The sequence below is a fragment of the Syngnathoides biaculeatus genome, chromosome 1 (genome assembly GCF_019802595.1).
Source record: "Syngnathoides biaculeatus isolate LvHL_M chromosome 1, ASM1980259v1, whole genome shotgun sequence".
Classification (NCBI taxonomy): domain Eukaryota; kingdom Metazoa; phylum Chordata; class Actinopteri; order Syngnathiformes; family Syngnathidae; genus Syngnathoides; species Syngnathoides biaculeatus.
Genome location: NC_084640.1, coordinates 13,366,617 through 13,385,933, shown reverse-complemented (window position 1 = coordinate 13,385,933; position 19,317 = coordinate 13,366,617). Strand labels below are relative to the sequence as shown.

General features: G+C 48.1%; 4 protein-coding genes and 1 non-coding gene across 10 annotated transcripts in view; 3 read left to right on the top strand and 2 right to left on the bottom strand.

Annotated features, from left to right (window-relative positions):
* Positions 1-411: 411 nt before the first annotated feature.
* LOC133499868 (small ribosomal subunit protein eS27-like) lies at positions 412-2,971 on the top strand (the record flags this gene model as incomplete). The annotated part of the gene is made up of 4 exons (XM_061818274.1): positions 412-567; positions 1,076-1,184; positions 1,262-1,372; positions 2,837-2,971. Coding segments are annotated over 4 exons (405 nt in total), but the record flags the coding sequence as incomplete, so codon positions are not given.
* On the top strand, positions 2,623-2,753 carry LOC133504417 (small nucleolar RNA SNORA35). Its single transcript, XR_009795954.1, has one exon. It is a non-coding gene; the product is annotated as a small nucleolar RNA SNORA35 (small nucleolar RNA).
* A 148-nt stretch (positions 2,972-3,119) lies between the features above and the next one.
* LOC133499404 (small conductance calcium-activated potassium channel protein 1-like) lies at positions 3,120-17,299 on the bottom strand. Of its 5 annotated transcripts, none has more exons than XM_061817433.1 (11): positions 14,637-14,699; positions 8,260-8,332; positions 6,960-7,632; positions 6,702-6,797; positions 6,340-6,630; positions 5,479-5,600; positions 5,267-5,408; positions 5,072-5,182; positions 4,853-4,980; positions 3,679-3,757; positions 3,120-3,575 (listed from the first exon to the last, which is right to left on the bottom strand). In XM_061817433.1, exons 3-11 carry the CDS (start codon positions 7,620-7,622, stop codon positions 3,345-3,347), a joined length of 1,863 nt encoding a protein of 620 aa, XP_061673417.1. In that variant the 5' UTR covers positions 7,623-7,632; positions 8,260-8,332; positions 14,637-14,699; the 3' UTR covers positions 3,120-3,344. The 5 variants fall into 5 exon arrangements, with proteins under 5 accessions (XP_061673417.1, XP_061673426.1, XP_061673389.1 ...); XM_061817442.1 differs by having other exon boundaries at positions 3,688-3,757; XM_061817405.1 differs by lacking the exon at positions 14,637-14,699 and adding an exon at positions 17,233-17,299 and having other exon boundaries at positions 4,853-5,182.
* Positions 14,733-19,317, top strand: part of chrna11 (cholinergic receptor, nicotinic, alpha 11) — a 13,181-nt gene continuing 8,596 nt past the window's right edge. Inside the window, exons 1-6 of the mRNA XM_061817606.1 lie at positions 14,733-14,837; positions 15,830-15,969; positions 16,064-16,108; positions 17,072-17,181; positions 17,257-17,336; positions 19,109-19,276. Coding sequence (XP_061673590.1) covers positions 14,786-14,837; positions 15,830-15,969; positions 16,064-16,108; positions 17,072-17,181; positions 17,257-17,336; positions 19,109-19,276 — 595 coding nt within the window. The 5' untranslated portion in view covers positions 14,733-14,785. The remainder of the gene's footprint in view (positions 14,838-15,829; positions 15,970-16,063; positions 16,109-17,071; positions 17,182-17,256; positions 17,337-19,108; positions 19,277-19,317) is intronic.
* The window catches only part of snx27a (sorting nexin 27a), a 24,308-nt gene continuing 22,304 nt past the window's right edge, over positions 17,314-19,317 (bottom strand). The window contains exon 14 of one of the 2 annotated variants that reach the window (XR_009794674.1): positions 17,314-17,345. The gene's annotated coding sequence lies outside the window, so the exon portion shown is untranslated. The remainder of the gene's footprint in view (positions 17,346-19,317) is intronic. The other variant, XR_009794676.1, reaches the window with a different exon arrangement.

Genomic DNA, 19,317 nt, shown 5'->3' with positions numbered 1-19,317 from the left:
AGAAGAAGATTTACTATCTTTGAGAGTTAGTAATAACAATAATTCCTCACAGGCATGTTGAGATAATTTAATATATTCTATCAAACAAAAACAATAAAAAAGAATCAATTTGAAAACTTCATTATTTCTGTTGTATGAATCATGAAATGGAGGTACAGTACTTTAAAGAAATTACATTTAACATTTGTTTTCATCTTAACATTGCTCCCGGAAGTATAACCTTAATTCCGGAAGTAAATTTGAATAGAGCAACTTGTTCCCTGTTCTATATAATACATTGGGAAAAAAAAACCGTTGTAAATTTGTAGAATATTGCAAATACGTTACCCACCATGTAAACAACAAATTACGAATCACATTATAATAAAATAAGCAACCAACCGTTACCTCTGTCACAAATGACGCCGTTTGTTTGGGGAAATAAAATACAGACCTCAGCAAGATGGCCGCGGCGGTCGCGACGAAGTCGTCACTTCCGTCTCCCCTCTCAAAGGAACCGCGGATATCAGGGCCTCGCTTCCGGTATGCCTCCTTTTCGGCAGCGGCTACTTCCTCGCCAACATGCCAGTGAGTATCAGCTCCGCCTGTTCCAACGAGGTTTCCCCCGTTTAACAACGTCCTAGAACTCCCATTCGCGACTCTGTGCATAGCCGAGACCTTTACGATGACGCCAGTGCCGGCCTAGTCGGCCGTTGTTAGGTTTTAAGCCCACTTTGAGGCAAATTAATGTGCGCTTTTCTCGAGCGCATCGTGACTCAAGATGGCGGCGCGCACACGGTAGACATGGTGCTTAGTTGTGCTTCCAACACTCCCTCTGGGCACCTCGATACTCCATAAAAATGTCAGGTTGTGTCATTTTGCGCTCTTATAAGCGAATTTAAGTGGTTACGTGGTGTGCCGACAGGAGATAGCGGGTACGTTACCTAACCATAAATATAGGCCAAGTCTGGCTGAGCTGAGTAAACCGGAACAACCGCTCAAGAGAAATTCAAACTGGCAGACTGATAAATCACACAAATAATATCGTCCTTGCTAATAATTATGATTATTTTTATTCCCCTCCCCCCTGCTTTAGCTCGCAAAAGACTTGTTGCACCCATCTCCAGAAGAGACGAGGAGGAGGCACAAGAAGAAGCGCCTCGTTCAGAGTCCCAACTCTTACTTTATGGACGTCAAATGTCCAGGTAGGGAACAGTCGCCGTTTGAGTTGTCGGATCCCGCCCGGGGGGGGGAATCGTAACGTGACCCGTCTCGCCCGTAGGATGCTACAAGATCACGACGGTGTTCAGCCACGCGCAGACGGTGGTGCTGTGCGTCGGCTGCTCAACGGTCCTATGTCAGCCCACCGGAGGCAAAGCGCGTCTCACAGAGGGTCCGTATCGCCCGCCCGACTTTTGATGATGCCTGTGATTCCACTTTGCCGCAGAAACTCCAGTCGCGCAATAGGACATCGTCATAATTAATAACTAATATTTGGAACTGATATACATTTTCGGTAAAAGTATTAGCACCAAAATTGTTAAATACAAGCTCTGGCACTTATTTTAATGTAAATGCTTTTCAGGTCTTTATCTTGTACAAAAAAATCTTTATTTTTTAAAAATTCTTAGTTACATAAAATCTAAAAAAATGCTTACATTACAAAAGTATGTGGTACATAATTTTTCGACAATTTTAATATACATTTGTGAATAGTTTCTTCATTAAGTTAAAACGAAAACATAGCGGGCAGCTCCTAGCGTTAGCAGTAGCGCACTTTTTTTTTTTTTTTTAAGTTCCCTGAAATCTAGCTAATTTTGAAAGGATTTCTGATTGGCTGTTGGATCAAAATTTGCCCCAAAATATCGAATATCGGATCCAATCTTTTTTCAGCTCAAAATTTTGTAGCGATCACCGCGTAGTGTATGGGAGAAGTAGTTGTACTGTAAATAATATTTCCCAATTAAAACGAAAACATTTATTGAATTTTGTTAGACCCCCCCACGAGACCAACAAAATATTGAAACATAATTTAGATTTTTTTTTAATTGGCACTACAGTAATTACACATTAAATTGTAAGTACAACTTTTTGCGCATAGGTTCATGCTTAAATTCAATTTGTGGTGCTGTATTTGCGTCTCTGCCACCAGGGGGCGCCCTAATATTTAAAGAAACCCACAGGATAAACTTGCGGCACAGTAGCTCAGCTGGTAAAAGCGTTGGCCTCACAGTTCTGAGGACCCGGGTTTGATCCCGGCCCGGCCTGTGTGGAGGTTGCATGTCCTCCGGTTGCCTCCCACATTCCAAAAACATGCAACATTAATTGGACACTTTAAATTGCCCCTTGGTGTGATTGTGCCCTGCCATTGGCCGGCGACAAGTTCAGGGTGTAACCCCGACTCCTGCCCGTTGACAGCTGGGATAAGCTCCAGCACTCCTGGCGACCCTCGTGAGGATGAGCGGCAAAGAAAATGGATGAATGGATAAACTATAATTGTGTTTTACTATTGCCAGATTGGGCGCCTTAGTTATTATGCGACGACAAAGCGATTTTTTGCTAGCGTTTTGTATTCATTGTTAACGTTATGCTAGCAGACAAAATGGAAGCCTTGGTTATGGTTATGAATTTTTGCCCTCCCCCCCGCACCGCTAAGTGACTGGACTTCCCCTCACTGTGGGCTTTCAGTCTCATTCCGGTGCCAGACGAACCTCTGGTTGCAGAAGGGTTGCGCTAGACCACTGGCCCCCCCCTTTCGAAGCCAGAGAACAAGCTTTTTAGCTCCGAGCGGTTTTATTGTTCCGTGGGGGGGAGAAAACCCGCTGACTCCGTTTTTGTTTTGTCTTTGGTCGTCCAGGGTGCTCGTTCAGAAGGAAGCAGCACTAAAAATGTTCTTCCCGGAGCTGAAGGAGAGATGAAGAAGGGACGGAGCGCGAGAGACGGACGGACGGACGCGGTCCTTGTCTCAATAAAATGTTTTGGCTAAAGGAAAGAGTTTGATTCTTGGAGGCAAGTGCTGATGTTTATTAGAAATGACATCATATTGATATACATTACAACATGGAGAGGTTTTTTTTCCCCCTTCCAAACGAGTAAAACATTTTTTTTTCTTCTTTTTGAAAAACCCAAACAAAAACATGCATTTTTTTTTTTTTGGGGGGGGGGTGGTGTTTTGTTGCATGTTTGAGCGGCCATGTTGCTTCCCCGCTGGCAAAAATCTTTCCCATTACGGATTTTTCATTTCATACATTTGCTCATATTGATGTAACCAGCTGGACGTGAACCCATTTTTGGTTAAAAGATTTCGTTAACGCTAGCAATACCCAACTCCGCCTTCCAGGGGGCGCCATACGCCCCCCCCCCAACTACCTGTCCTGGCTCCTGCCGTCGCCGTCGGCCGCCTTCTTCTCCCTCTCGCGCAGCAGGTGGCGGATGGACGAGTTCTGCGTGGACAAGGTGCTGGTGAGCAGCGGCATGAGGCCGCGGAAGCCCTGGCGCAGCTCCTCCGCGTGCTTCTCCAGGCCGCGGACGTGCGCGTCCAGCTCGGCCCGGCAGCCCTGCACCTCCGCCAGCACGTCGCTCAGCGTGGTTTGCAACTGAGGTGGATTGTTGTTGTTTTTTTAAAACCCCCAAAGCAGACACGGGTCACCACGACGGCGACGGCTCGGGTTTCGCCAGAACCGCCGCGTGTGCACTTGCCTCTCTCACCTTGCAGAGGTCCACCAGCGTGCTGCCCTGGTCGGCCAGGATCCGCTTGTCCATCTTGACGCGCCGGAGCCTGGAAAACAGCGTCCAGCAAAAACCTTCCTCACGCTGAAACCTCCAGAAGAGATTAAAATGACCCTGGAACTCGAACCCTTATTTTGAAATCCGACTTTGCAACCCTAATCCAATTTTCAAAGTTTATTTTGAAAACCCAACTCTGTTTTGAAACCCTACTGTGATTGTAGTGTACTGTCTATCATATTTCTGTGATTGATTGCATAAAAACTAGTAATAACTATGTAATTGTAATTTATTACCTAAAGTGAAACATGCACCCAAAATGGCAGCAAAAGCCTACTCGAGGTACTAGAACTTGTGGTTACCGATAATCTGCGACACTTGAAACGATTGCCGGTGTGTGCCGGCGCCTATTTAACCCAAGTTTGTGATTGGTTAGCGAGCAGGTGTCAAACTCAAGGCCCGGGGGGCCGGATCCGGCCCGCCGCGTGATATTTTGGTGGCCCGCAAAGGCGAAGCATGCGCAGAACAGATCTGTTTTCGAACAAAAATAGGTATTCGAACGCCCCCAACAAAACCTGGAAATAACGGAATGCGCGTGGCCGGAGCAGCTGACCCACGACACCGAAACAAGGTGGCACGGTAAGGTCCCGGGTTCGATCCCAGGACAGGCCCCGCCTGTGTGGAGTTTGCATGTTCTCCCCGTGCCTGTGTGGGTCTCCTCCTGGTGGGCACTCCTGTTTTTGGCCCGCCTTCTAGAATGGATTGCGGTCAAGAACCAAGACACTACTGTGTACAAATGAAGGCGGCGCCGTGGGCTCAGGAGGTAAAGCGTCAGCCTCACAGTTCTGAGGACCCGGGTTCGATCCCGGCCCCACCTGTGCGGCGTTTGCATGTTCTCCCTGCCAAACATGAACGATAGCTGGGGAAAAAAAAAAAAAACCCCATCACGCTTGATTTCTGATTCAAAACCAGTTCACAGATTTTCTGGAAATTCAGAATCGTAACTCCCAACGTGGCCCGCGACAAAAAACCAGCTTGACGCCCCCGGGTTAGCGGTTAAATCCGGACACCAGCCGTGTCGCGAGTTTGGTTCGGGGAGAAATATTTCGAAAGGATTTATCAGAGCCGCATTTTTCGGGCGTCTTACTGGTGGATGGCGAGCAGCAGTTTCCGCTGGTGCACGCGGACCATGGTGTGGTCTTTCTCCCGGGAGAGTTTGGTGTGCTTGTAGATGAACCAGGTCTCCCTCAGCACGTTCGCCGCCGCGATCTTCATCTGCAACGGGACCAAACGCGCACGCTACGATATCGCGGCAGTAATTGAGTCGCGACAGGATAACGACGACAAAGTCAGACGGCAGCGGGACCCGTTTGGAGATGTGCGAGTCGATCATGAAGTTGTGCACGTGCTTCTCGGCCCGCGTCAGCTCCAACTTCCTGGCCACCACCGCCACCACCAGCACGGTGCAGCCGGCCCCCTTCACACGCAGGGGAAAAAAAAAAAAAAACAAAACTTTATCGACACCCCTCCGACCCAATGACTGCAACCCCCCCCCCCTGACCATGATCCCGGTGAGGAGGCAGATGCTGCGACCGCAGTAGGTGTGAGGCACCACGTCGCCGTAGCCGATGGACAGGAAGGTGACCGAGACCATCCACAGGGCCTCCATGTAGTTGCTGCTCAGGTCTCGGTAGTTGTGATGTCTGGAAATATTCGCGGCTCGGTCGGATCGGACGTCGGAGCGGGTTCGGACTTGGACGCTGAAGGGCTGACCTCTCGCACACGTGCAGCCCCCACGCCGCCACGATCCACAGGGAGACGCTGAAGATCATCAGGACGGTGCCCGGGTAGGTGGTCATCAAGGTCTTGCCCACGAAGCGGGCGTTGAAGTGGATCTGCGGGTTCAGATGAGGATAAGCAAGGAAGCTCGTAACTCATTTTAAAGGTCCGCTGTCATGAAATGCATGATTTTGAGTACGTTATTCATGAAAAAAACGGCAGCCGGTATTTATGGACCCAACCGTTACCACACCCCCCCCCCAGCACAAAATATGACACATTTGGCTTTTTGTAACTCCCGCCACGAAAATCCTCTCCAGGGATTCGTTTTCGACAAGAAGCAGGAAGTGACGTACAGGGCAGTGGCGCACTCAAGCAATCTCGTCTGTTTACGCTAGTTTTAGCTGCGGCAAGCTAGCTCGTTATTCCTTTGCGTTAGCCAAAATGTCGGCTCGTCGCATCGCCGGATATCGCTCGAACGCTTCTTCATACTTTCCCCAAACGTCACTGCCGCGCGGAGGCGGTTTGGCCGCGATCCGCATATCATCTAAAAATGGCTCGAAATGACAGGCTAATATTGCCCCGGTCACAGGCAGGAGATGCAGCCAATGTGGCCGCCACTTGGATGTCGAATGAGCAACTTTGCGCGTGGACGACGCCCTCTCCGCTCATATTTCATTTTTCGTGTAGTGACAATATCTATTTTGGAACGTTTAGCGGGATGTCGCTCGGCCTTTGACTCACAGTTGCCGACCGAAACAGCAGCACCTTGTGGAGAATCTCAAATGCGTTACGGCCGGACGACACCGCCGTACGAAAAACCGAAACATAGGCCAATTTTGCCCCGCCCGATACCTTGTTGAGCGCCCCGATGCTCCGCGACGCCGTGTCGGTGAAGAGCCGGCTGTGCAGCATCATGGCCCGGCCCAGCAGGTAGAGCCTGAGGAACATGGGCAGCGCCAGCACGATCTCCAGCTCCGTCTCGGACAGCGCCGCCGGCGCCGCCGTCTGCCGCCGGAAGTAGGCCAGCAGGCCCACCGGGTACGGGTGCACGGCCGCCGCCGCCAGCTCCAGCGCCACCAGGGCCAGGCGCTCGGTCGTCACGGCGATGCGCCAGTCCTCGGCGCCGCTGTCGTGGACGTACAGCTGGGACGGCGTCGTTAAAATGCGCGAGGGCGGAGGACGCCTTCCGGGTAACGCCGGCTGCGTCGGGTTACCTGCACCTCGCAGCAGTGGTACGCGACGATGAGGCCCAGCAGGATGACGGTGGAAGCGCTGATGATGGATTTCAGCGTGAGCGAGTAGACGGAACTCTGCGGGCGACAGCAAGGCGGCGGTTAGCCGGCGAGCCTTTTAAAGCCACACACGCGCAGAGTCACGGATAATCCAGTGTTGAAAGTGAGGACGGCGACCGCGGGCGTCTCAATCCCGCAAAATCCATTTTGGACGATGGGATGGCGGAGTGCCGGGCAGACCTTGCTGTAGATGCTCCAGGAGAGTTCCGTCTCCGTGACCATCATGACCACGCCGAAGAGCCCCACGGCGAGGGCGCAGTCGTTCAGCCGCTGCCTCCGCAGGAAGAGCGCCCGCCGGCGCAGCAGCCGCCACCCGATGCTGTGCGTCTTCCAGTAGCGGTCGTCCTTGGGCTCCGCCGCGGGTTTGGGGCCGGAGGGGCGGGGGGCCCCCGGGAGGAGGCCCCGAACCCGGCCCGCGTCCCCGCCGGGTCCCGACGGCTCGTCGTCCCTGCCGGTGACGACGATCTCCGGGAGGCTGCGGCTCAACTCCGGGGAGAGGCGAACCAGAGGCCTCCCGGCGCCGCTGAAGGGGGGGCCGCACTGGGCCGCGTCAGTAAAAGCCCAAGGCTTCCCTCCCGAGTTCTGGGCTTTGCGCTCCTTCCTCGGACCGCTCTGGCGCTTCTTCTCCTTGCACCTGACTTTGTCGGACCTCCTGGGGGGGCACGGCGAGGCCCGGGGGCACGGGTGCCCGTTGTACAAGGGGGTGGTGGCCACGGCCCGGGTGCGGTCCAGCCGCCTCTGGGGCGAGAGCGTCCTGGGGGGGGGCAGCAGGGAACGCTGGTCCTCCACCTCGCATTCGTCCACCAGGGAAATGTTCACCATGGAGGTGGAGCAGTGCTTCATGACTTGGTCACTACGTTGAAAAAAAATGAAATACATCATAAATAAATCATGATATATCAGTAATCAATAAATAAAGTCAACTAAGCGGAATATCATACAGCGCATCAACTGGGATTCCATTTACGATTACATCTATTTTCAGAATTTTGGAGACGTATTATGTCTTCCTTTTTAAAAATTTTAAAAAGTCAATTTTTTGAAAATGTAAAAAAAAAAAAAAAAAAAGTATTTTTTTACAGAGAAAGAAAACTTTGCAACTATGTTTTTTTTCATTTAACAGAGACAAATATTTACTCTGCAAAAAAGTATTTCGAGATTTTTTTCTGTATTAGTAAAATTTGACAAATATTTTAATGATATAGAAAGGTCCAACAAGACTCAATACAAGAACAGTTGCCAAAAATAGAATAACATTTTTTTTTGCTGAATTTCACGGAAAAGAAGATACTCAAATATGTATTTCTCAAAACTTCTTGGGTTGAAAAAAAAAAAATTCCATTACTTGGATAGAAAACCAATTAATAATAATAATAATAATTTAAGAAAAAAAACAAGATTTGTATTTCCGTTTTTTATCGGACACCGCCGACATATTTCACGAGCGACGCAAATTCCATTTTTCAATTCGCCAGCTTACCTTTTCGCAACACAGTCGCGATCGCTTCAGATTTGGAATCGATTCCGTTGCCTGTGGAGCAAAGCGGCAACTCCTGATGGGGAAAAAAAAATTAATAAAGGAAAAGATTAACCCTATGTACGTGCACTGTTAAAAAAAAAAAAAAAAATTGAACAATTAATTTCCAGGAGAGATGTGATGTCATCAGCGATCCGCTAACAGTAATTCCTAACGAACCTGCCCCCGTTAGCGGTGGCCGGAGCTCCTCCCATCGATTGCGGCAGAGGTTAGCAACCTTTTTTTTTTTTTTTTTTTTTAGCATATGATGATGACATGTGACCCCCCCTCCCCCTCCCCCCCCCTCCCCCTATCCATTACATGTCCCGTGCATCGATTCTCCCGGAATCAGGACGGCGTCGGCAAAGCCGGGGCTTAGCGACGGCGCAGACGCGACTTGCAGATGTTGCAAACAATCAACGGGCGAGTGCGCGTTGCCCAAAAAAAAAAAAAAAAAAAAATCATCTTGGGTCGGACCGTTATTACATCAGAACTTCGGGCCCGGGGGAAGCGGGTGCGAAGGCCCGATTGCGATTTGTTTTCTTCGTCGTCGTGGGAAAAAAAAAAAAAAAAATTGCTGAGCAATGTGAAATTTGCTCATTTGGAAACAAAATAGGGCGAAAATAGGGTGGATCAGCTGGTGTAACGTCGGCTTCACAGTTCTGAGGTCCCGGGTTCGATCCCGGACCCGCCTGTGGGGAGTTTGCATGTTCTCCACGTGCCTGTGTGGGTTTTCTCCGGGTGGGCACTCCTCTAAATTGCCCCTAGGTGTGATTGTGAGTGACATCCATCCACCCATTTTCTTAGCCGCTCATCCTCACAAGGGTCATGGGAGTGCTGGAGCCTATCCCAGCTGTCAACGGGCAGGAGGCGGGGTACACCCTGAACTGGTCACAATCACACCTAGGGGCAATTTAGAGTGTCCAATGGATGGTGCATGTTTTGTTTGGGATGTGGGAGGAAACCGGAGTGCCCACCCGGAGAAAAGCCACGCAGGCACGGGGGAGAACACGCAAACTCCACGCAGGCGGGTCCGGGATCGAACCCGGGACCTGAGAACTGTGAGGCCGACGCCTTACCAGCACCTCCACCGTGCCGCCCAATGGGAAACTTTATTGGAAGAATCCTGACATTTGGGCAGATTACACTTCAATCAGGCGAGACGCAATAAAGTACTTTTACGAGATTATGAAATATCAACTATGTCACCTCTCGGGCGAACAGGTGGAATATTAAGCGCTAATGTCATAACAATGACAAGCGGCGAGGTGATTTATCCAAATCCGCCTGACAGATGGATCTACAGATAATAGGGGGGAAGTGGGGGCAAGGGGGGGGGGGCCGGATCCGACAAGTAGCAGGATAAAGAACCGGATTTTGTAATCAGAAGGGGAGGGGGGGGGGCACACACGAGGGTCCCCCGCTTTGGGGTGGCGGAACCGAACAAAACAAGGACTAAAAATGGAGCGGAACGGATATTCCCACGTCTTCCGCGTCGGAAGTTTGACCTAATTAAATAAAAAAGGAAAAGAAAAAAAAAAATGCTTTCGTTAGCTCGCGTCGCGACATTAGCGGGTGAAAATATGAATCGGAAAAAAGCTCCCGGGGCGACGACGTGATTGACACATTGGCGACATGATTAATACCGAGCGGCGTGTTGGAGTTTAGTTTTTTTTTTTTTTTGGTAACAAATGGGGGGGGGGGGGGATCTAATGAAGCATCTCACATCTGCCGGCTCGTGAATTAATTCAAGAATGGTGCCAAAATTAAAAGGGGGAAAAAAAAAAAAGACTTAGCATCTCGACCGGCTCGTCGTCTTCATTTAGTTTTCATTACATCATCCCCCCCCCCCCCCCCCCCGTTGGCATCTCCGATAAGTGGAATTAAGCCCAGATGCTGGCGAGCTCGCTAATTGCTACGGCCGCTAAACGGGGAGGATTCGCGCCCCCCCCCCGAGCGAGGCGGCGAAAAAGCCGATTGCCAAGTTCGTTTTTCCGTTATCGCGGGGCGGCGAAAACGGCGTAATCGCGTTAGCCGCGCAATGCGATTCGGCGTCAATGAAGCCGAGCCGAAAACGGTGCAGGCAAATGTGTCAAATCTCTCCTGAGTTCTGAATTTCACCCTGAAAATGTGGTAATTTGTTCCTTGCGTGCAGAACAAGCGGAATAGTTGAACGGGGCGACAAAGCTCTAAATATTGGCATTTATCTGTGAAATTAGCTTAATTTCCGGCCTATAAACCGCAACTTTGTTCACACGCTTTCAAGCCTGCGGTTTATGCGGTGATGCGGCGCTAGCGTTAGCGCACCTGGTTATAAGCCACGGTACACAGAAAGAGTTTAAGGCTAGCGCCGGGCTAACGATAGCGCACCTGGTTATTAGCTACTGTACGCAGAAAGAGTTTAACGCGAGCGCCACTCAAACATTAGCACACCTGGTTATAAGCCACTGTACACAGAAAGGGTTTAATGCTAACACTCCGCTAATGTTACCGCACCTGGTTATAAGCTATGGTACACAGGAAGAGTTTAAAGAGTTTGAACCTAATGCAGCGCTAACGTTAGCGCACCTGGTTATAAGCTACTGTACACAGGAAGAGTTCAACGCTAGCGCGGCGTTAAACTCTTTCTGTGTACCGAGGCTTCTAACCAGGTGCGGTCTGTAGGCCGGCGATGACGCTATACGGTATTTTCCCATCATTTTCAACTATGATTTTTCTAATTTTATATTTTCATCATCTTCTTTTTCTTTCGGCTTGTCCTGTTAGGGGTCGCCACAGCGTGCCATCTTTTTCCATTTAAGCCTATCTCGTGAATCCTTCTCTCGAACACCCGCTGTCCTCATGTCCTCCCTCACAACATCCATCAACCTTTTCTTTTTTACACTTTATATATTATTTTATATATATTTTCATCTTCTAATCAGCTAATTTGGGCCTTTTTTTTGGGGGGGGGAGGGGATGCAAGTGGGCACTCGAGCGGAAAAGGTAAAAGTGAGACCGGTGGAATATATGAGTCGAGGAAGTGACTTTTGCCGGTATGTTTTTTTTTAACCGGCCCTATTAGCGCCGCGCTAACGGTTAGCGCCGCGCTAGTGCTACTGCTAAAATGTAAGAGTGAGACCAGTGGAATATATTTGTCGAGGAAGTGACATTTGCCGGTATGTTTTTTTTTTTTAACCAGCCGTGTTAGCGCCTCGCTAGGGTACTGCTGCATCTCGGTGATTTAGCTATCTTTTTACCGGCCCTATTAGCGCCGCGCTAACGGTTAGCGCCGCGCTAGTGCTACTGCTAAAATGTAAGAGTGAGACCAGTGGAATATATTTGTCGAGGAAGTGACATTTGCCGGTATGTTTTTTTTTTTTAACCAGCCGTGTTAGCGCCTCGCTAGCGGTACTGTGCATCTCGGTGATTTAGGTGATTTAGCTATCTTTTTCACCGGCCCTATTAGCGCCGCGCTAACGGTTAGCGCCGCGCTAGTGCTACTGCTAAAATGTAAGAGTGAGACCAGTGGAATATATTTGTCGAGGAAGTGACATTTGCCGGTATGTTTTTTTTTTTTAACCAGCCGTGTTAGCGCCTCGCTAGCGGTACTGCTGCATCTCGGTGATTTAGCTATCTTTTTCACCGGCCCTATTAGCGCCGCGCTAACGGTTAGCGCCGCGCTAGTGTACTGCTAAAATGTAAGAGTGAGACCAGTGGAATATATTTGTCGAGGAAGTGACATTTGCCGGTATGTTTTTTTTTTTTAACCAGCCGTGTTAGCGCCTCGCTAGCGGTACTGCTGCATCTCGGTGATTTAGCTATCTTTTTCACCGGCCCTATTAGCGCCGCGCTAAAGGTTAGCGCCGCGCTAGTGCTACTGCTAAAATGTAAGAGTGAGACCAGTGGAATATATTTGTCGAGGAAGTGACATTTGCCGGTATGTTTTTTTTTTTTAACCAGCTGTGTTAGCGCCTCGCTAGCGGTACTGCTGCATCTCGGTGATTTAGCTATCTTTTTTTAACCGGCCCTGTTCGTGGTGTGCTACCGTGTCGCTACTGTGTAGCTGCCGCGGTTGTATTTTTATTTTTTTTCTTACCAGCCTTGTTTGCGCTACCGTGTTGTTGCTACGTTAAGCTAAACTAATGCATTAAAACGCTTTCTGTTCACCGTCTTTGTTTGTAAATATCTCGTATTTCAATGTGGGCACTTGCAGCTTTTACACAGGTGCGTCTTATGTACGTACCAAATGGTATTTCCTTTGTACCGGGTTAGGTTCATAATCCGGTGCGCCCTGTCATTACGCTAGTCATGGAAAAACACTGGGAAAATGGGGAACTTTGGGGAATGCAGTTCTGAACACGTCCTAAATGAGTTTTTGTTTGAGACATGCAAGAGAGTCAAATATTTTGTTAGCTGTCACGACGTGGGAATGGGAGTTTGCAAGTGGGCCAGCGCGCAGTCACTAAAACAAACCACCGGGCGGCGCTCACGCTTCAATTGTGCCCTGCAGAAAGATGAATGGAGTCTTCCGGAATGAGCAAACCCGTCATTCGCCCCCCTCCCACTTTGAAAAACTGTACCCGGGTGGCACGTCCCTGATGGACAGTTTTGCCCCCCACCTTCCAGGTTCGGTGTTTTGTGCGAAAACTGGGGGGAACCCCCCCCCCCCATAAAAAAAAGGGCAGACCCCAAGTAATATTGCACACCTCAACTTTTTCTCTTCCTTACTGTACCTTTCACCATGGTAGTCGTCCCCCCCCCCCCCCCCCGAGACGATCAGTTTCTCGCTGGCTCTGCCCTTGCGTCAGCACTCCGTGGAGGACAAACGAGGGCAATCGGGTTTAAAAATGCAGACGGTTACCGAAGCCTAGCGGCGCGCCGTCAAACTTTGACGATCGTTTGGAGGCTTAGTCATGAAATTAAAAAAATAATTAGTTTGCCAGAATGAAATGAAATATGGCAGACAGGTGGCTCGTAAGAGGACGAAGAAAAATGTCTCAAGGACCCGCGCTTGAAACGGAAGAGGAAGTCGGCCATTTTGGTTGAAAGCGAGGCATGGCTCGCACATGAAAAAGACGCAAAAATTGGGCAAGATATATTTCGCATAACAGGACGGATAGAAAAAGTCTCAAGGATTCATCCCTGGAATCGAACAGAAAGTCGTTCATTTTACTTTTTTAAAGTAGCCATTTAAAAAAAAAAAATGTTTTGGAGGATTCATCATGAAAACGACATGAGAGTGGGTGGACATGTTTATGATTGGAAAGATTAAAGATGTTTTTGCGCATGAAATCAAAAGTGGGCAGAGTATGCGTCAAAATGATCATTTGGAGGCATAGTCATGAAAAAGAGCAGTTTCGTAGGTCGACATGCAATTCGTCGGAGATGTCCATCGTCACAGAACGTAGGAAAAAGTCTTCAGGACACAGGAAGTCAGCCATCTTGATTCGACTCCAACATGGCTTAGTCATGAAAAAGACATCAGTTCAGCCAATTGGCATGAAATTTGGCGGACTGGTCTATCATGGGAAGTTGCATCAATAAGTCTCAAGGACTCATGCTTGAAATTGGACAGGAAGTCAGCCATCTTGGTTTGAATTCGACATGGCTTAGTCATGAAAAAGACATCAGTTCAGCCAATTGGCATGAAATTTGGCGGACTGGTCTATCATGGGAAGTTGCATCAATAAGTCTCAAGGACTCATGCTTGAAATTGGACAGGAAGTCAGCCATCTTGGTTTGAATTCGACATGGCTTAGTCATGAAAAAGACACCAGTTCAGCCGATTGGCCTAAAATTTGGCAGACATGTCTATCGTGGCATTTTGTATTAAAAAGTCTCAAGGACTCATGCTTGAAATTGGACAGGAAGTCAGCCATCTTGGTTTGAATTCGACATGGCTTAGTCATGAAAAAGACACCAGTTCAGCCGATTGGCCTAAAATTTGGCAGACATGTCTATCGTGGCATTTTGTATTAAAAAGTCTCAAGGACCCGTGCTCGAAATTGGACACGGGACCTTCCAATTTGTTTTGAAGCGGCCATTCTTGCCACTACTACCGTCCATTTGTATCCAACTATTTTTCCAGTTTGTTCTCCGTCGTACTAGTTATTCCGCTGCCACTTTCCACTTTACCCGCTTCTGTCGCAGCCCGTTTTTATTTTATTTTATGGTATTTTTTTTTTTTTTTTATGTACACCCTGACCTTCAGTCTCGTTCTGTCGGCACTGCGTCGAGATGAATGAGGTCAGCCCCCCCGGCGACGAAGCCGTTCAACATCGCCCTCCCTCCGTCTTCAAGCCCTTCGCCCTCGCTGCCGATCGCCTTTTTTCCCTCCCGTCTCTTCATTTTAGTCCCACCTCTTCCTCTCTCTCTCTCTCTCTTTCCTCCAGCATCTGCTCCTTCCTTCCCTCGCAGCTTCCTCCTCCTCATTCCTGCCTTCCTGTCTGTCTGCTGCCACGCTTCTTCTTCTCCTCCTCCTTCCTCCTCCAGCTCTCCGTCGACCGGGATGTGGCGTTCGGCCGCGCTGCTCCTCTCGGGAATCTCGGCGTTGATCCAAGGTGAGCTCTCGGCGGCGTTTGCTATTCGGACTGCAGAAATCGCAGAACGGGGGGGAAGGAGGGTGGGGGAGGGGGGGGGGCAAAGTATCACCTGTTTGCGCCACTCCGACCGACGCAGGGATGCGTGTCGCCTCCTTGTGTGACTCAGAAGGGGTTTTGGGGGTGGGGGGGGGGGGGCACGGATCAAGGCGATCGCACGTAGGGATGGCCACGCTTCCATCTTGCCTGCCTCGCTCTTCTTTGCGCGTTTGGCGGCGGACGCGAGGCGCAAACTTGTGCGTTTGTTGTTGCCCCTGTAACTGGCGCCAAACATAAAATGAAATATCGAAGCGTTTGTGCGACTTCTAAGCTCTAAATACGCCGCTACTTTGACTTTTGAGTTTTTCGAGCCGCGTCGTTCAGCCGGAAAAAAGAAAGAAGAAAAAGAAAACAGAAGTACAGGTTGTGTCTTTGCATTCTGCTAGCTTAACACTAACACATAATGCAAAATGCCATAGACTGGCTAACGAAGCTCATCGATAGTTGATTAATAGCGCGTTCTCTTACATTAGTCGTGTATGTCCTCGTCATTTTTGTCTTATTATTGCACAATGCTGCCCCCGGTGGCCGAGCCGTGCACACCGGAAGCCGTTCGTTTTCTTGTCGAACAAGCATACTCGAAATTCCTATCCAGAATCTCGGAACTGCGAGGCACACGTGCCATCCACTAGTCCATTGTGCTGTTACCCCCCCCCCCCCCCCCCCCCTTTTTTTTTTTTTTAATCTATTTGAGAGTGATGCTCATTTGAGAATAAGTTCATTACAGGCTAATCATTAGCGTCAATAAAAGCCCGATGAAGTTTTCTGCTGCCACTAATTAGGCTTTGTTTACCCATCTGCCAAGTTCCCCGCGAGTCTTCCGCCCTCGTTCTCGTTGCGTGCAAACTCCCCCAAAATGATTTTTTTTCCTGACCCCCCCCCCACACCCCCCACCACCCAAATCTCCTTTGCAGTGTCTTCAGGCGGTCCTCACCAGAGAAACCTGCTCAAGAACCTGCTGAAGGACTACAACCGCATGGAGCGCCCCGTGGGCAACGACTCGCACCCGCTGACCGTCACCTTCTCGCTCAGTTTGATCCAGATCATGGACGTGGTGGGTGTCGCCCCCCCACCCCACCCCCCGGGACCATTTTGGGGGACTCATAGATGTAAAGTGGATTTGTTTTTTTTTTTTTTGGGCTGGCTAGGACGAGAAGAACCAGGTGCTGACCTCCAACATGTGGCTGCGGATGGTACGGACTTGATGGGTTCACTCACCGGACACAACTTTAGGGACAGGACTCCGGAATTTTCTATGCATGGTGTACCTAATGTTGTGGCCGGTATTACTATTTAATCGTACTAAATCACAATTTATAGTTTAACACAATAACTTTAATAATTAAATTTTTATTTGTTTTATTCAATCGATTAATTTTACAATAACTCCTGAATTCTAATTCATTTTTTTTATGTGAGCACTAAATGGTAATCCATATTTTTTAAATTGAACAAGCTTGTCTAACTTTGAAAGAAAACTGAACATACTTTGAAGATGATTCTTCAAATACACTAAATAATAATAGTTCATTAATTTAGCATTTAGATTTTTTTAACATTTATAGAAAATGTTTTATATGGATTCAAAACAATTAATTACGCTATTTTATATTCATTATTATGTATTGTATTATAATTAGATTTGAATCTAAAATGAATGCAATTGATTTTTTTAATACTTTAAATACTATCGTAAAATGTATTTTTACTAGTTTATTCTAAATATTTCTTTTACTGGTAATAATATTTTTAAAATTAGAATTTATTGTTGATATTTATGCCTTTATTTATTTGCAACTAAACATTGACCACATGTGTCTCGCTGTGGGGGAATAAAACAAAAAGAAAAAAAATAATATACCAACTGCACATCCTTGATTTAAAACAAAAATAATACAATAATCACTTGATTTTTACATTAAAAATTAAAATGCATTTAAAAAAAAAGAATTTGAATTATCTGTTTTTGTGATTAAAATGCCACTTTAAAAATATATTTTTGATACATTTTAAAATTCAAAAATATTTTTAAATATGATTTTTTTAATCTCTAATGATCATTTATTTATCAGTAACATCATAAACATTTTTTTTTGTTAAGCACACAGAATTCAAAACGCAGGATGTGTGTGTGTGTGTGTGTGCGTGTGACGAAGAGCTGGTTCGACCACTACCTCCAGTGGAACCAGAGCGAACACCCGGGCGTGAGAAACCTCCGCTTCACCACCGAGCAGATCTGGACGCCCGACATTCTGCTGTACAACAGGTAAGCGCCGGACGCACGCACGCCGCCACGCGCTGGCGTTCGCATTCTCACCGGCCCGCCGTCGCGCTTCCTCAGTGCAGACGACGACTTCGACTCCACCTTCAAGACCAACGTCCTGGTCAACTCCAGCGGCTTTGCGGAATACTTGCCCCCAGGTGGGTCACCTTCGAGAGAAGAACCACAAAATGCAGCACGTCACACAACTCAAACTCAATTCGCTCTCGTGAAAATATCACGACAGATGATTAGGAATTGACTCCCAATAACAAACTCAATGCTGCTTCGCCACATTTGCTTCGGACTCTTTCTCATCTGATCCGAGCCTGCGAGACCCTCAAATCCGAATTGGGTTTACGTTTGCGTTTCCATCACGTATTTAGGACCTAAACCATTTCGTGATCGATAGACCAGCAGCAGAACTTTGAAGTCCATTCTCAAGCTGACTGGGAGCCAATGAAAGGACTAGCCCCCCCCCCCCCCGTCGTCGGCCATTCCATGCGCGCCCGCCCAGGCAAGGTTAATATTTCACAGGCGTGAAACCGCCTGCGCTTCCCTGTCGAATCCCAGAGTGCATTGCGCACGACGACAGCCGGGCTGGCAGTCAGCCGGCGAACGCCGCCATGTTTATTAATAGCGCGCTGCGGCGTGTAAATAACTCACCGGCGAGATTGGGATCGGGAACAATTTGGGGCGGGGAGGGGGAAATCGGGCTCTGGATTTGCACGGCTTCGATAAATTAGCCACGGTTGACGGCACGCATTCAGACAACATCATTGGATTATGCAAAAAAAAAAAAAAATGTATCAACCTAATTTGGATTTAATTGCAATTTTACAAAAACAGATTACTTCTCATTTTTTTCTCCATGCATGATTAACAGGGGGAAAAAAATTAGAATCGTACAATAGTCGAGTCACAATTATGTATTTTAATTAGAATTATTCTAGAAAAAAAATACATAAACCACGTATAGCAATATTTTTGGTTATTTTAAATAAGCAAATAAGACCCGGGGCCCAATCTGCAGCCGAGTTAATAAGCGTTACGCAAGTTAGCAGTCAAAGATCTCACAAATGATGACAGGGAAATAAAAAAAAAAAAAATATGGAAATGCAGCGACATTTGCCAGCGCGGGCCTCGAAATGTCGCGTGCGTGAACGCTTTCAAATGACAGGCTTTTATTTTTGGGTCTGAGCCGAAGCCCGAGTCGTGTTTTGGCGGGGCGGGGGCGGGGTGTCGCCTGAAGGTGACGAGATGGATATCTGCGAGAGATGACAAAAGAAAAGAAAGGAGGAGAGAGGAGAAGAGAGGAGGAGGAGGAGGAGAGGAAGAGGCTCGCTGCCAACAAGGCACTAGCGCACAAAATATGAATCCCCGTCGGACGCAACAGTAGCGACACCAGCAAAACCCAGAACCCGTTTTCCGTGTTCTGCCATGTGCTGACGTCCTGCCGCGCTCGAGTGAGTTGAGGAGCTCCGTTTGGACGAAAGTAGTCCTTTGCCGCCATCCTGTGGCATATACATGCAATTACAGGTACAGTATTGTCGTTTTTTTTTTTCTTTTTTTTAGCAGAGGCGGCAAATTATTGACAGGTTTTTGCTAATCGCAGCAAGGCTAATTTGACTTTTATTTCCTCCCAATATCTTTTTTCCAATAATTTACAATATTCAAACTTTTTTGAACAAGTAATATTATGCTTTTTTTTTTTTTAACCTAAAACGACAACTTTTTGATTTCCCCTTGATCCCCTTTCTTTCTTGTAATAAACTATTCCCTTAATTTTACATTTTTCTTCCAAATATATCCCCCCCCCCATTTTGTTTTATTACCTTCCGATATTCCAATTTGAGTTTCTCCGGCACTATTATCACATATTTTTTTTTTTTTTTTAGTAGCGAGCGCGGCGACTGACCCCCCCCATCCGCAGGCATCTTCATGAGCACGTGCAACGTGGACGTGCGCTGGTTCCCTTTCGACGTCCAGAAGTGCCTCCTGAAGTTCGGCTCGTGGACGCACGACGGCTGGCTGCTGGACCTCCAGATGACCGACGCCGACGTCTCGGGCTACATGCCCAACGGCGAGTGGGACCTCATCGGTCGGCCCCCCGCGCCCAAAAACACGCGTTCGCTTTACCCC